The following is a 17,572-nucleotide window of genomic DNA, read 5'->3' as shown; positions in this document are numbered from 1 at the left end:
GCAAAACCGCAAATGAACAAGATAGGAAATAATGATTAGATAAGATAAGAAAGCCTGGACAAGAATAAGCAAGTGGCGCCATCTGTTGGTGGTTCGGTAAAACCATCGAAACTAGTCCTGTGAAAATTTTGAAAATTAAAGCTGATTTTTGTTGTTTGACTTCTTAATTAGCACTAAATATCCTTGTCATGTATTTGACGATGCCTCTAAAGAAGCTGCTGGTGCTGTTTTAAAACAAGAACATCCTGATGGCCTGATGAAACGAGTCTTAGAATTGTGCGTATGTGGTGCGGTAGGTGATGTAGATCACTGCCTTTCAATGCCCAGATACCGATTAATTGCGTTTAAAAATACCAAGCAGTGAATACAGGCCGCAATGGGCGGAGAATACCTGCGGCAAGTAGCAGGCTATAAGCTAAGATAGAGGAGGTGATCAGGCTACTCAGCAAGGTACTAAGACATTCTCCCTCTTAATTGAGCAATGTATCTTCGCAGCATCATTTCAATAGCAAATCAAAATGAGGGGAAGGAGCCTTAAAATGTGGAGTACATTAAGCGGACAACTCGCAGATACCGCAGCAGTAGATTAATATAGTTGTCTCTTGCAATAATAATGCAAGTAACATAGATCCTCCCCTGATAGTTACTACAACTTTGATAGCAGATGCAACTTTTCCAAGCAAGTCAGCTAAGGCACCAGAAAATTGAGTCACATAACTCTACCCAGTTTAAGCCAGATAGTACTACAACAACTGAAAATCAGCATTAGAAAAATAGCTCACCCGGTAGAATTGAAACATGATTGTAAGAGCATAAACTATTGTATTGTAAGCTTATTACTATCCATTTCGTATGTACTTGTTAAAAATAATGTTGTAAAGTCGTTAAAAATGACATAGAATACCGAGTCAATGTGTAACTGAATTACAGGTTTACTTTCATTATCTCAGCGAAAGTACTGCAAATATGAATTTAGATCATTTTTAAATGTACACATAACCGTCATGGTTATATCTAACATGTGTAACTTGTACAAGACAATGTCAGCAATTAACATATCTCTGCTTATAAAGAGGCCTTGTATGCCCATGTAATATTTAGACTTTTATACGGAAGAAAAAATCCCTTCCACCAGGATGACTATTAACACTGTGAGACCATTACAACAAAGTCAGGTCAGTGGCTATCTCAGGCGGCGCTCACTGACGCATCTGAGAATATTTAATATAGAAATTAACCATTTCTCTGAAAGATTTATTAGTGTATAAAAATATTCAGGAGTTATATATTCATTCATATTCCCGTAGAATTATTACCCATTTTTCGAAACTCCTGCACGACCGCAAAAGAACAAAACGTATGGGTAGTAATCCCTTTAGATACACTTTTGAGATTGCACTCTTCCTTTCAAATTATTTATCACCCGCTTAACGCGAGGCAGATTTGCCCTCTTATTCATGGTCTTATATTATAAAAGTAGCATTGGCTTCACCTGCTAAAACGCTAAACACACTTACTTTAAGTTTACATTTCTTAGCTTTAAAACAATATTTTTATCCTATTTTGGGCTGACAGATGACGTAGTTGTCTGCTATGGAAAATTTCAAGATGCAGCATTATTTGCCTCATCTTTTCAAATGAAGAAAGCATTTCTTCCTGGAATGATGTTGCTTTGCACTTGTGAAGAATAATCCGGTTGAGTTGATAATATCTTATGATATTTCAGTCTTCCTTTCTGCAATGACAGTTGAACGTCGACGAATGAAATTGAAGTTCAGAATTTGCATTTCCTGTGAACTTTTGATCAGAGTGCAATATACAAGTAAACATATATTTACTTAATTATATTTAGTTGAAGGAAGCCTCTAGGAGGGAAGACTTTATTTACAGTGTAAGGATTGTTCATTATGGCTGCAACTAATGAGTTTATCTATTCTTTCAACTTATATCTTCAGAAGAAATATGTACCCACTGGCAAGATCATTTGTGTAATTTCATTTCTGCGATCATTTGTGTCTAAGGAGAAATGCTTTCTTGGAAGGATTTTAAGAGAAACTACTTAGTATATTCCTTAAACATAGGACATATTACGAAAAGGGCCATGCAATCGGCCCGTCTATCGAGAATCGAGCTCAGGACGAAGTACCAGTGTTCAGCATCATTATTCCTCGGCTGCTAATAGGCCAATGTAGCTGGATAACATATCAGGACTGTTTTCACACAATTTCAAAATAAATTTTAAAGTTTTAGTCTCCTGCAACTAGTTGAATTTCAACTGCAATCCACGTTCACATGAAAACTTTGAAAGAGAGATTTAAGGGCCGGTTTCATACCTTGATGCAAATGTAATTCTACCGCATAACGCAGTACTTACTTCTAACCTGAAATACTTCTACACTGGGTCTTGCGTTGAAACTTTCGCAATTAAATACCAAAGGATCAAGGATTATAATTTCGAAGCAACCTACTACCGTAAACATCGTTTCACTCTACATCAGATAATCAAAAATTACACAGAAAGGGCAAAATAGACAGTAGCTGAAAATGGGAAAATTCAATGTGAATATAGCACTTTGTTGTTCGTCTGCTGCGCTTTACCAGCTCAGATGAAGTGAGAAATAACTGATACTTTGCATGTATACCAATGAGTTCTGATGAAAAATCTCCGTAGCTTTATGATTTAATTATTGGCACTTCTTGCAGACATAAACAAGATCTAATCAGAAAATAATCCAACATTTGAATCAATCATCACCACACAAATTCTAAATCAGATTTCTGAAATACCTTCCTGAAAGTCTTTGTGGTGAACAGCAAACAACAAAAATAATATAAGTACAACGCAAACAAAGATACATAAAAGAAGTATATTTTACTCTAAAACCACCAGAAGCAGAGCAGTTTGATTAAAACATATTTGGATTCCAGATCGCAACGTAATCGTTTGTGAATCTAAAATATAGAAAGGTCAGTGGGGTATAGAAAAACTAGTGAGTAACGTACTGGATATAATTTGCGTCTGACACTCAAACAGGCTTCCATTCGATGATGCAATCAATATTTAAAATTATATTTATAGTTTGAGATTATAATTGTAATTATAACAATTATAATATCAAAATGTGAATATAATTTTAAATATCGATGGCATCATCGAAATGAAACCTGTTTGACTATCAGGGTTTCATGTAATCAACTTGTAATCACTTATCTAATCACTTATTTAATGCTGGAAAAACACCAAGACTTCAATCATCAGTAAAGAAATAAAAAAAAATGCAATTGGGAAAATAAAATATATTAACAATGACTTTAATAGTAAGCCATAAAAATACTTAAATCTGTAGCTTCAAAACTTTAAATAAGATTTATATTTCTAATTGTAATTACACAGAATGAGGCCTTGCTCATGCTCTTTTTTAATTGTAATCAAACTTGGATGAAAGTGGACTCAAAGACATTTTTAAATGAACTCCATAATCTTATAAGTATTTAGACATTTGTATTTGTTCATAATGTGCGAGTCATTGTTTTCTCGAAGAACATAATTCTAAGTAGAATTATGACATTTAATACTTGTTCAGCAGTTCATGAATAAAATTTAAGCATTCATTTTGAAAAGGTAACAGTTTTGATTTCCTGAATTCATTAGGTCATGTGCGCTTGGGATAAATTTAATATCTAGCTATCACTCAAACAGGCCCACCAGCGGCCGAGCGGTAAAGTCGCTGAACACTGGTAGTTCGGTCCGAGGTTCGAATCCCGCGAACGGGCTGGCTGCATTTGTAACGTGTATACGAGCGAGTTTACCTTAGAAAGTCCTCCACGAAGGCATCCCTCCTCTTAGGCAGATAGCCCTCGAGGCTTTTCCATAATCACACACACACACACACACTATCACTCAAACAGGCTTCCATTCAACAAACAGGCAGTCAACTACACCAAACCAAAGAATCCGACAGAAGTTCATGTGCAAAGCCCAAATACACTATACACTTGACGAAATCCAGACCTTCTTCAGAATTCGAACACGAATCGAAAGCTATGGCAACCGGCTTTCCTATCTCCATGCCAGAAATCGGCTCGAAATAAAACATTTTAAAATTATTTTCACATCCCATAGGATATATGACTTTATAGACTAACATGTTATATGAGTTTTATAGACTAATATGGTCTTGGTTTGTTCGTTGTACCAGAATGCTTATATAATATATAGTAGGAAAGACGCGGAGAGATTTCCAATAAACACTAGATTTAACAATGAAGCATTAAAACCGAAGTGTCCGATGCGCGGTCCAAGCCAGTACCTCCTATATACGAAGCCAATCCTCTAGGGTTGCTTGAACGGTCTGACGTCATCTAAGTCGTCATTCCTACCATCTTCCTCGCTGCAAAGAATGAAAGAATATACTTCGGTGTCGTAGCGTAGTGAACTGACTGTTGTTTGAAAGCGTAGTGTGCTCTAATAGAACATTTTTCATTTAAATTACTTTATTTATTTTTTATTATGCCACATAAATGCTGTGTTGCAACATGCAAAGGAAATTATAAGAATGGCCCGAAGGTGGCTGTATTTAGTTTTCCTACGGAAGAACAACTGAGAAAACAATGGATTTGGAACTGCAAACGAAAAGATGGATTCAAGCCTACGAAACATTCAAAGGTAAGCATGCATTTCATTTTTAAATTAGAAAATTCCTGAAAGATTAATGTCATTGAAAGAAACATGACTTGAAAATGTGAAAACAAAAAATTCTGATTGCAAGGGAAATAATTTACTAAAGTTCCATTGCATTCAACCATAGAAAATAAAACGAAGTTTTAATTACTTTCTATACAAGCATAGTTATATATTTATTTACTAGGCAGAAATTTCTCTTATCCCATTATGAATGAGTATTATTAATGAATTCTTTCAGTAATTTATATTTTCGGCGTCGGGATCTTTATAACACGCACATTGATTTGGGATTGATTAATCTTTCAGGAATTTATGTTATACAGAGCTTATACTGAATTTTAAAGTGATTATAAAATGGACCCTTTTCTCAATAACTAGTCAATAGAAAATCCACCAACCTTATAATGTTCATATTATAACTTTAAGTAGATAAATATAAAATGCTTCAAGTCGTAATTTTAAAGCCGTTAATTTAAAGTTGTTTTAGATATAAGTATTTAACTGTTTGGGTATACTATTTCTTTTGATTTAGATAAGTCTCGTTCCACCTATTTTATTTTTATTTTTTTTATTTTTAAAACTGAATGTATGCAATGCCCCTTTATTATATGCTAGGAGCATTTGAGAATGCATTTTGCTCGTAACTCATGTGAACAGGAAATTAATGCTAATTATGCAATGTTCTAAACTTTATTAATTCTAAAATCCTTAAAAAAATTATGAAATATATGTAAAAGAAAACAATCGTATAAATGGACTAGTTTTGACAGTAATTATAATTTCTGGAATAAGTTACAAGGTGTTTAAATTAAACTGTCTTGTTCATATAATATTGCCTAAGATTGTAAGCTTACTAGTTTTCACTACATGTTAGCATAAATCCTAATTAGCCTATTAAATTGTTTCATCACACACACATCTATAAAAGTACGAGTTTCTTATGCCAATAACACCTACCTTGTTACAGTGGTTCACTTGCTACTGGCAGTAAGTTCTTGTGGGCTTGAAATTTACATTAATTTCTTATCTAAAAACACTTATATAAGGGGTTTTGTTTATTTATACTTGTTGCAGTGGAATATGAAAATGTTTCATTGTATTAATAAGTTATATAACTTTTAAAATTTCTGAAAAATGTTAAGAAAATTATATGGAAAATAAGCAATCTAGTGAGCCTTCCACAGTAATATAATGTCAAACACGATTGATGAATGTGAATATTTCACTCCAAAATTACATAAGAATAGCCTAAAATATTTAATTACTGCAAATAAACTGTTAAATATACAAATTCTTGTTTTTTCTTTGTGTATCATATTTTAGCACTTATACTTGTTTTCAATAATTCAAGAAAAATGAATTTTTTTAATGACTAATGATGTTTTATGCTCTTAAATATAAACATTCATAGGCACACAAGTAAATTTGTACTTCTGGTTGTGAACATATCATTTGTAAAAGTGTTTAGAAAAAGAGCCAGTAACTTTATATTTGAATGGTACGAATGAATGTGGTTAATCGTATTCTTATCCATCAACTGATGGTTAATCTTATTCTTTTTATAACTGTATTATCACCATTTTGAATGTAATTCCATAACCAAGTGTTGTTTTCAAATAACTGAAGAAAGAAATATTTAGGATGTAGCAATTATATATTACATGAGCAATTGTATGTTACCTGAGGATGTATCAATTAAATATTACTTATGTTATATGCATTTGACATATGACAACAAACATGTGCTAATTATTTGCACTTTTCAAAACTTTATGACAGCATCCATGGTTCGTTTTAGCCCAAAAGAGTTAATAGTTTTGTTTTAAGATTTTGCATTATTCACTCTAAATGGCTGCATCACTTTTTTGCGTTGTGCACTCTAAATGGCTATATCTCTTCAAATTGTTACCATCCAAACATTATCGCCCTGTATTATTTTTAAAGAAATTAAATGATGAACGTTTTCCACAACGGTAACCCTTCCCTTAAGCAGATAGCTCTTGAGTGCTTTGCCATGATTAAATAAAAATACAATAAAATCCTTATTAGACTGTGCATGTATTTAAAGGATGGCGAATGCTTACGATTTTATAATTGTTTAACCTTTTGATGCATGTTTATTTATTTGTTCTTTTTCATATTAAAAGGTGTGTGAACTTCACTTCAAGCAAGAGGATGTTCTGAGGCAAACTGAATTCTTTGATGAGAAAACTGGAAAGAAGATCATTATACCATTGTCATATCCTCGTTTATAGAATGGTGCAATTCCAAGTCTGTTTCCTGATGGTCCGAGTCATCTTAGTTTCAGTGTTTTATCAAGGGAATCACCAGAGCATAAAAGACTCAAAAGAGAACAAGATGCACTCGAAAAAGCCTTAGCCTGTAGCTTAGCTGAAAAGGAAGAGTATGAACGAAAACAAATGTTTTATAATTTAGATGAACTAAAAATTTGTTTTAATACTGTGAATTTACCAGATAACTGGATAGTTATACACAGGCCTATACATACTATGATTCTTAATATTTCTAATGACAATCATCCAAGAATTCTAAAATCATTATTTATTGATTGTAATTTGAATATATCTGTAGCAATTAGAAATATTCCTATTAAATCACTGAAGCAATATGTAATCCCATCAAAAATTAACAACCTTAAAGATCTTTTAAGTATTTTAGAGAAATTAGACCTATTTGCCTCAAATGATTCATCTGAAGACAGTATTCAAAATTATTTACAAATTGTAAATGAATTAATGACAATTTTAAAAGAGAAAATTCCACATAAAAACAATGAAATAAATTTTCTCCTTGAGCAACTATCAAACTTGAATTCAGAAAAACAACAATATAGGTATTCTGCAGACTTTCTAATATTTTCCACTTTACTTCACACAATTTCACCACATGCATATAACTTTATTCGAAATTCAGAAAATATTATTATGCCTCATCCACGGACAATTCAGAAAATTTTTTCAGATTTTAATATATATCCAATAAATGAACAATACAACCAAAAGTTCCTAAGCTACATAAAATTTAAATTTCAAGAACTATCAGAAAAAGATCTGCTTGTTATTTTAATGATTGATGAAATTCATCTAAATCAAGCATTTGATTATAAAGGTGGTAATTTGTGTGGAATGGCATATAATTGCAAAAATGCTGCGTCTAGTGCATATGTTTTCATGATTCGCAGCCTATTATCTGTTTATAAGGATGTTGTATATATTTTGCCGGTGAAAACACTTAGTGCAGATAATTTGTATATTTATATTAAAAAAAATTGTTGTGGGATTAGAAAATATTGGGTTTAAAATTAATGCTATTGTCACTGACAATAATTCGATTAATAAAAAGGCTATGTCTCTGTTTTCAGAACCACCTAAAGTTAGTATTGTTTATCAAAACCCTGTGGACAAATCTAGGCCAATGTTTTTTATTATTGATACAGTGCATATTTTAAAATGCATTAGAAATAACTGGATAAATCAAAAAAATAATAATCAGAGTATGTTTTTCCCAAGTTTTGATGATGCTTCACATATTGAAACTGCATCTTTTTCTTGTATTAAAAAATTACATAAATCTGAAACTGGTAAGTTATTAAAGTATGCTTATGGTCTGACAATAAAAGCTCTATATCCAACTAACTTAGAAAAACAAAGTGTAAAGCTTGCATTGCAGATTTTTAATGATAATGTTGTTGAAGCATTATTTTCTTTTGGGCAGCAGAAAGAAATAATAAATTTCCAAGAAACTGGAAACTTTATTAAAATAATAAACACATGGTGGTCAATTGTAAATGTGAAATCTATTTTTAAAGGGGTTCATAAAAATAATGTATTTGAAACACCTTTCACTGTGGCAGAAAATGATGAAAAATATGTTTTTATGAATAACTTTTTGAATTGGCTAGATAGTTGGAAAAATTTGAATTTAACCTCTGGTTGCCTAACCAAAGAAACTCACTTTGCAGTATACCATACAACGTATGCTTTAATTGAGATATCAAGGTATTGTATAAATGAGTTGGGTTTTAAATACCTTTTACTTGGAAAAATACAAACAGATATGTTAGAGGCTAGATTTGGTAAGTACAGGCAACTGGCTGGAGCTCACCATAATATTTCTATCAGACAGGTTTATGAAATAGAGGGTAAATTAAGACTTCAGAGTACATTACCAACCTTAATAAATTCTTCAAAATTTGGAAATATTCCTCTTCTTGTATCTGATTTTAAAGACACCGAAGAACAAACTTTTGATGACACTGATGTACAAACATTCATAGATGAAATAACAGTTGAAGATAGTGATATACACGACATAAAATTGGATGTACCTATTTTGACTTATATAGCTGGATATTGCTGTTATAGTATGCTTAAAAAGTTAAAATGTGATGTATGTAAATCCAATATTACTATTGATAAGGAGTTAGCTTTAGAAAACGAAAATATTCATTCATGGATTAAGGTTTTTGATAGAGGTCTTATGTATCCTCATCCTGATATTTTACATGTTGTTATATACAATTTTATTGTTGTTAAGAAACTTATTTCAGATGAATATGAGCAAAAATTTTTATTTTCGGCAAATCCACGAGTTACAGTGTGTAAAATTACTCTAAATTTACTTCATGAAAATTTTTTTTTAGAGTTGAATGACTGTCCTAAACTTCATGACCCTCAAATTATTTTGAAAAACATCATACAAGCATCAACGAATATTTTTCTAAATAATTACTGCAAAAAGTTGAATGATAATCTTTTAAGTAACAATTTAAATAAGCAACGGAAATTGAAAACATTAAAAAAATAATTTATGCATACAGCAGAAATGACATATACTATGTTTATAAGTCAGTAAACTTTATAAAATAAGATAGTGACACTAATCTATTGTTTCTTATTATCTTCAGACTTAACTTGTAATTCATTTTATTTAAATGAATATTTTTTGCAGAATGTAGATAGTATGTTAAATAAAAAAATAGTGCTTTTTCTATTTGTGTTGTGAAATCTTTACCAACTCTTTCAAAATGCATGCACACACACACAAAAAAAAGCATTTGTAATAGTTAACTAATTATGACAGTAAAGTGCTAAAGTTGTTAAGTCTCTTATATAATATCATTTTGTGCAAAATAGGTGTATTTATTGTAAACTAGAGAAATATTGATTTTTGAAGATAAAATACTTTGCCAATTAATATTACTATTGTTTAGATTTTGAAATTAGTATCTTGCAATTTTTTAATATTATTTTAATTGAAGCAGACATGTTTATTACATTAATTTTACACTGTAAGAAGAAAATAAATACAATTTGTTTTTACCTACAATTCCATATGAGTTATTTTTATAGATATTCATGCATTTTTATGGAGGAAATTCACTGTATTCTTATACAATATTTTCATTGTAATACATGCTAAATTCTGTCAAAACTAAAATGAAATACTTTGGAATTAAAATTTCTAATGATGTGGTTGTACATATACAGGGGAAAACTTATCAAAAATAAATTAAGTAAAAAAATATTTTTAATCCTTCCCAGCTGTAAGGCTTCATGCAGTTATACTAAACTATTTTGATATTAAAGAGACTTAACTGTAATAAAAAATAAGTAGCATCAAGTTACATAAATAAATAGTCATCCCACCCTTTTTCCCACTGTAGTCTGCAATACCATTTCCTATTACTTCCAGTTATAAATTTAATAGTACAAAAAATTCAGGCCAAAAATAAATAAATAAATAAAATCCTTTTTATATCTTCTGCATCCTAATTGTGTTGCTTTCCTTTAATAAAAATCTGAATTATTTTGAAAATTTTAAATCTTACTTTACATCTTAACAATCAGGCTATATTTATTTTCATTTCTAATAGGAAAATACATAAAACTTGTTATTCTTTCAATTCTAAGAATTGAGGACATTTTATCTATTTAGATGTTTTAAAAGTTCCTACTGATTATCCTGATAAAAATTCCATTAAGTACATATATAAACTTCATATTTATCATTTGCTAAAAAATTCTCAAATAAGTTACAATGAAATGTTTTCAGGAACAAAAATTTACAAGTTACAAAAAAAATTATATGCACATAATCAGACAAAAGGAATGTTACAAACATTTAACAATAAGAATGAAACATAAGAATTTTGAATTCCTAGCAAGTGTCAAGTTTGTTGAATTTTTACAATTTTTCTTTTTTTTATTATTGGGGAAGATGCAGTTATGTATTCTCAAATAATGATCTAATTTAAAATGCCTAAATATATGAAATGTTTTGCTACCGTATTTTAAAACTACCAATGAATAAATATTGATAGATGCTAAAAAATAGTATTTTTCAAATCATTCTCCAGGTTTCTCATCTGTTAAGAAATTCAGTCCCACACTGAAGTGAAAAAAAAGCGGAAAATGACTAAACAATTATGTGTAAATTTGTATTTACGAGAAACAGAAAATGCCGTTATACATTGATTAAAATTAATTTAAGGATTTTAGTGTTACTTGCTTAATTATGCGTTATCCTCTTTGTTAATAAGAATATATTTAATAATATATTTAATAATGGAAGAAAATATTTAATAAAATATATATTCTTCAGAAAGCAAACCAGCATCAGCCAGATATTCAGTATATATTTATTACTACTAATCTGAAGTATGTTGAATTAATTTCTTTACTATACTGTTATTATTTTAAGCGTAAAAATATATAAGGAAAGTAAGGTTAGGTATTTGAAATTAGAAAATGCAGTCGATGAAATCAAATCGGAATATATATCTTTGCACACACACACACACACACACATATATATATATTTAAAACCAAACGATATAGTAAGCCTTATGCAAGGAAATAAAAACTACTTTTCATTTTCTCTCCTCTTAAAGGAATAACAGCGATAAGTGGTTTCATGTGGCAACCATGCTTTCTGTACATAAGGACGACTTTAGTGACGTAGTGTGCGGCGTGCCGTGGCTTCGTTTATAGGAGGTACTGTCCAAGCAAGTAACAATGCTACCCAAAGCGGAAAGTAAAACAGCAGAGAAATATCAAGATCCCACCTCGATGACATTAGTATTATAGGAGTGTTTGCCAATGTCCTGATACTCGCTCAATAAAGCACTGCATTAAACGCCCTGACCTTTGAAGTTCGATGAGGTGAGTTCTCCAAAGTATACGTAATAGAATTCTGCAAAGTGTGCGATTTAATAAAAATTTATAGTTAAACACAATCGATATAGATATTTTTACTTATTCCGTTCTCAGCGTTTTGGTACTTGAACCCGAACTGAACTGCCAGTGTTTATTGGAAGAAGTTAGAAGTGTTTTAGAAGTGTGTAATCATTCTCACACACGCTCTATATCTATTTTCTAAAATTCCTGAAACCTTTCTACTTTCCTGAAAGATCTTGCCGTGAACAGAAAATTAAACAAAACCATTTAGACACAAAACAAGCAGGAAAAATCAAATAACTACAATTACGTCCAAAGCCACCGCTCTGCACAAAACACCAAAAGCAGTTTGAATGATTTCAGCTGAGTTCATTCATCACAGAAAAACTTTGCATATAAAACTGTTTTTTTTAAATGCTCCACTATAAAAATAATACAAAAACAGCATAGAATTGTTTTTTTTTTCACATGCACCAAATGCACGCATTACCCTTTCCTGGATTTGAAGAACTCACAGAAAGAAAGAGAGAGTGGAAATGTTGACAACAAATTTTATTGGTCTCTGACTGCTTTGGGAAAACGAAGTCTTTGCAAACGGTTCTCAGAAGCTATTCGGGCAAACAGGGCCAATGGGTTTAGTTATACTATTTTACAAAGCAGAAGCCAAAGATATAAGTGGCTGTCCCCTATTTAGAGGAAAGGTCTTTCGGTAGTGTAATCGGTCATGTCTTCTTCAAGGGTCGGCCTTTTATCTGTTTAACTACTTCCACAAGGAAATACCACCAAAAAAAAGTATTCAAAAGACCAATTTTATACTTCCGGTCTGACAGTAAGATTTAAAAAAATTAAGTTGTTTTCGATATAAAAAAGCAATAAGCTAATTTTTATATTGTTTTACACAAAACCAAGTAGGGAGATAAAATTGTATTTTCTTAATATATATATTTTCTCAGAGATTATTTTGCAAGTAAATTTTTTCAAGTTACGAAAATCTCACCTACATGCATTTTAAAATCAGATTTATTTAATGTATATGGATAGGCTAAACAAGCGCACTTTCGCACATATAAAATATGCATTAATACATACATAAAAATGAAATAAAATTTGAAAATAATGCAATTTAGAAGATAGTGTATTAAAATAATTAAAAATTTGTTGTGATCTCTTTTCTTACGTTATATGCATTTATTTTAGTTTTGCAATATGCACTTATTTTATTTTATTATGGTATATGCATTTACTAGCTTTTGTTCTCAAATTTTGTCCGATTATTTGAATATGGCAAAGGAAACGACATCGTCTGTCTAAAGGATAGACTAGTCACCGTGGTGGGCTTTCTAAATAAAACTCATTCATATCCATGTCACACATGGTAAAACTATGAAACCATGCAGACAATTTGTTCGTTTTGGTTTCAGTGCAAGTGGAACTAGTAGTAATCAGCGGTTTTAGCCATGAAGGTCACTGGTTGGAGTCTGATAGATTTAAAAACCTGATAAATCGTATTTAATAACCATAATACTAATAAACGAACCAGCTTTATAAATAAAATGCTTATAACGGACGTAACTAAGTCTCGATATAACACAGAATAACACTGATAAAGGAGAGTGTTATAACACTGAATTTATATACTAAACGGAATATACATTAATTCTATCTATAGAAAAATTTAGCAAATTTCGTTGGGAATGTCTAGCGGCGAAATCCTTATTATATATATCCTTATTTTAAATTCATCGCATACCTCGTGCTTCGACTCTTACCTCAAAACACATATAACCCACAAATAACTTTATTCTTTATTTAAAATTAATAACTTTATTTCCTTATACAAATTTCTCAGGATCTTTTGAGTTATAGGACAACACACACAAAAGAATTTTTTCTATGCAAACAGATGCGCTAGTAAGAAAATGCACTTTTGACAGCAGCTTGTGTCTATGATGGTAACCTTTCCTAAGCATAAGAAATGTGTTGCTTAAATTCATTTTTTTCATTAATCAAAAAACCAAACACATTATATAAAAAATGTTTTATTCACATTCTGAAACCGAAAATATTGCTATAAAAGCAAAGGAAAAAAGGAACAGCATATTTCACTTAATGGGAGGCAATTTTGACGCATAAACTTTTAAACACAAAATATTTTAAGCATGTTATGTAGTAATCGTTTGGTTTATTTGATTGTGGCAAAGCACTCGAGAGTTATTTTACATAAGGGGAAGGATACCTTCGTGGACGACTAAGGGAAATCGGCTTGTGTACACGTGAAACATGAGAAAAACACTGAAGCATCCATGCAGCTAGCCCTTTTGGCTTATGAGGCAGCAAAAACTCACGAAAACTGGCAGGCAGCCAGCCCATTCGACGGGATTTTAACTCGCTTCAAACTGCCAATTTCTACTAGGTCGCTGCGGACTTTTCTTTAATCTTTATCAAAAATATCTGCAAAGTAATCGCGAACACATAGTTATTGGTTTTTAATTTGATTTGGTTTTATGTGATTACGGCAAAGCCTCGAGGGCTCTCTGCCTAAGAGGAGGGATGCCTTCGTGGAGGACTTTCTAATGGACTCTAGCTTGTATACACGTTACACTTGGCGAAAACCATGAAAACGCCCATGCAGCCAGCCTGTTTGGGGGATTCGAACCTCAGACCGAACTACAGCGACTTTACAGCTCGGCCGCTGGTGGGCCATAGTTATTGAGTACCAAAGGATTAATTAAGTTAGGAACTTAATAACTTTCATTTGTAGTGCTGCTATCAGCATTGACATTTGGAGAGGTTTTTTTATAACGAAAATTTTTTAATGTAATTAATTTAATTCGTTAGCTAATTGTTCCTCTGAATAATTTTTGTGCGCAGTATATGTAACCTTTCCATACACTAACCACTAACTGTTTTACTTAACTTACACTCCGTTAATTTTATGCGATTTTATACCGGTAGATTTTCCAAAAAACGCGTACTTCCCCTCTAGATTTTAAAACTATTCTGTATTTCAAATCTTAGTAATAAAATTTAAAAAACAAATATTTCGAGACATTCTTTCAGCATATGAATTTATTCGATTGAATTGAAGTTTTCGAAGTAGAATATCTTCCTTCCGACATCCAAGAAATGTTTATATGTCATTTCGCGTTTATAAGGAACACACGGCCTTATAACACACGGCCTTTTCATTCGAATACAAAAATCAGGCATACTGAAAGCACATTTTTAACATTTCAAAATGTAAAAAGGAAAAATATACCATTAAAAACACCCGCACTTGAAATACGAGAGCAAACAAGATAGTGTTTGCAACATTCTATATTTTATCCTGTTCTTGACGAATCAGAAATTGTAGTCAACTTTTAATACATTGTTATTAAAAAGTACGTCTTACGTTACAACTGTTACTTTTTCCTGTTTCTTCTAAATTTCGGTAATGTACTATAACAACGAGCGATTCTGTTTGACTTTCATTTGTATAAAAAACCGCAAGGCAAACTGTTGTAAAACGATTTATCTTCATTCACAAGCTTGTAGTCGTTGGAAAGATAATGCACACCTGCTGTCTGACAATAATTCTTCATTCTCAGGACCCATCCGTAAAGTGTTCTTTTCAAGCAGACTTCACACCCTATTAAGAACTTTGTGTCAAATGACAGCCGCCTGCAGAAAGGTAGGGGAATCGTAACGTCTAAACACGTCTTAAGCAATCTTCGCGAAATTTGGGCTACGTGTATACACGTCTTAAACATTTTTCGTGCCATTTGAAATTCGTGTAAACACGTCTTAAGCGTTTTTAAAGGAAACTCCAAAAACGTTTGAACACATCTAAAGCAGTTAAAGGGTTAATGACGTGGAAAGAGAGACTATTTTTGTGTGCTAAGTTGGCTAACTGAAGATCGTAGGAGTGCTTTAAAAACTGGACAAGACTTTGATGGGTGTTTGATGAGTCATGAGATGTTCCATGTTCAATGTTTGACAAATGACAATTTACACAGGAAGGTGTGTTAGAGCATGAATGTGAAGGACCGTTGTAAATTTAAGAATAATTAGTGGGAGCAGGAGTTTGGTCACAGGCTTTCTCCAAATGGCCAAATCTTTGACATTTAAAAAATCGAAATATAATGAAAAATTGTCGATAATAGTATTAGTGTATACTACAAAAATTTGTCCATGACGCCCAAGCTGATTGAAGAAGGGATATATATCAAGTTCAAAATCCAGTTAGAATGCCCATCAGGACGTGTGAATACAGTTCGCAGCTTTACGTCCTCACTGGTCAAATAAGAAAACGATTCGAAAATGCTTTGTAAAGATCATCAAAAGTAATGCCAGATGGCAAACCAAAAATTACAACTGGAATCAATACCAGTCTAGGAAAGCGTATCCGCACTCTGTTTCGCAGTGCCTCCGAAGCGGGCAAGAGAGAAAACAATTTGGAAGCAGGGGAAGTAGAATAATAGACAATTTTAAGTTCACCTGAAAGTGTGATTCTAGTAAAACGAATATTCTCGTGGAATTGTTTGAGTGGTAAAGTAGAAGCCAGAAGGAACTGAAGTTCGGATAGAGAAAAAGTAGAGTCAGTAGGAAATAGTGAAGGACCCGATCAGAAGAATATGATTGGGAAATTTTATTGTTCAAGACTGTAGCTGAGGAAAACTGAGACAGTGCTTGGTATTGAACATGTAAAACAGAAGAAAAGGCCGATGTAGCTACTTGTTATATTTTATTATTACAACTATGAGAATCGGTTTGTATTTCACATGAAAGATGGAAGCCTGGAGAATAAGAGACAGTAGTCTGTGTTGAGGTAACCACGTGAAGAGTGATTTTGAATGAAATCCGTTGTAGGCAAAACTTGAGTTGAGTCAATAGCTTGTGTTTCGTGAGTGTGTTGATTTACCCTTACGTGCGATGATTCTATTTGAGTTAAGGTGCCATTAAGTGAACAGGAGTGTAAAAGAGCATCATTGAGCAACAAAAACCTCTATTTGAGTAGTCGAAATCATATGATCCCTTGTTGAAACCAAATTTTGAACGATTTTGTCCTCATAAAAGACATCAAAGTTTTTAGAAGGGATATCAGTGACCATTGCCAAACTCTCCTTCGTTTTACTGACGTCAGAACTGCACTGCATGATGGTCTGAGAATAAGATGAAATCAGTTCACTAGAATCTGTTAGAATTTAAGTAGTTCTTTCTTAGAAAATTTAATTGAGCCAGCTAATTACTTTACCCGCTAATAGCTTTTACCCGCTAATTTTGTTGTAAAAAATATAGTCAAATTAAAATAATCCTTGAGAATGGCCTCAAAAGAGTTTCCCTCCTCTGCCGTAATGAAATTGTACAGTAAAAGCAAAATAAAACGCGAAAAATGAGAAAAATCTGGTCAAAAGCGAAATTAAAATAAGTTTGAAATGTTTTCCCTGCAGTAACAGTGTTAGTACAGAAAAGAGCGTTTCACTGGTAGTAATGGAATGTAATAATGGAATAATGGAATAGAGGCGACAGAGACGAAGAAAACGGAAGTTATTCAGAAAGGAACCAGCAAAAGTATACTCCACAGAGAATATATCAAGAAAACACTCATACAATCAGCCCTTCTGCGCAGAACCGAGCTCAGGTTGAAGTACTAGTGTTCATCAACATTACTGGTCTGCCGCTTATATGCCCATGTAGTAGCCATGAC

General features: G+C 32.0%; 1 protein-coding gene across 1 annotated transcript; it reads left to right on the top strand.

Moving 5' to 3' along the window:
- The first annotated feature begins 4,436 nt into the window (after positions 1-4,436).
- Positions 4,437-6,939, top strand: LOC146993793 (THAP domain-containing protein 1-like). Its single transcript, XM_085826527.1, has 2 exons — positions 4,437-4,666; positions 6,832-6,939. The coding sequence occupies exons 1-2, from the start codon at positions 4,511-4,513 to the stop codon at positions 6,937-6,939; spliced, it is 264 nt and encodes an 87-aa protein (XP_085682653.1). The 5' UTR covers positions 4,437-4,510.
- The last annotated feature ends 10,633 nt before the right edge of the window (positions 6,940-17,572 follow it).

The sequence above is a fragment of the Stegodyphus dumicola genome, chromosome 11, assembly GCF_044657685.1.
Source record: "Stegodyphus dumicola isolate Sdum_Otavi_A_Nest chromosome 11, ASM4465768v1".
Classification (NCBI taxonomy): Eukaryota; Metazoa; Arthropoda; class Arachnida; order Araneae; family Eresidae; genus Stegodyphus; species Stegodyphus dumicola.
The sequence above is the reverse complement of the archived record's forward strand: the minus strand, read 5'-3'. Positions and strand labels throughout refer to the sequence as shown.

Coding starts and splice junctions, on each gene's coding strand:
- LOC146993793 (XM_085826527.1), top strand. CDS start 4,511: ATGCCACATAAATGCTGTGTTGCAACATGCAAAGGAAATTATAAGAAT. Junction 4,667..6,831: donor AGCCTACGAAACATTCAAAG/GTAAGCATGCAT, acceptor TCATATTAAAAG/GTGTGTGAACTTCACTTCAA.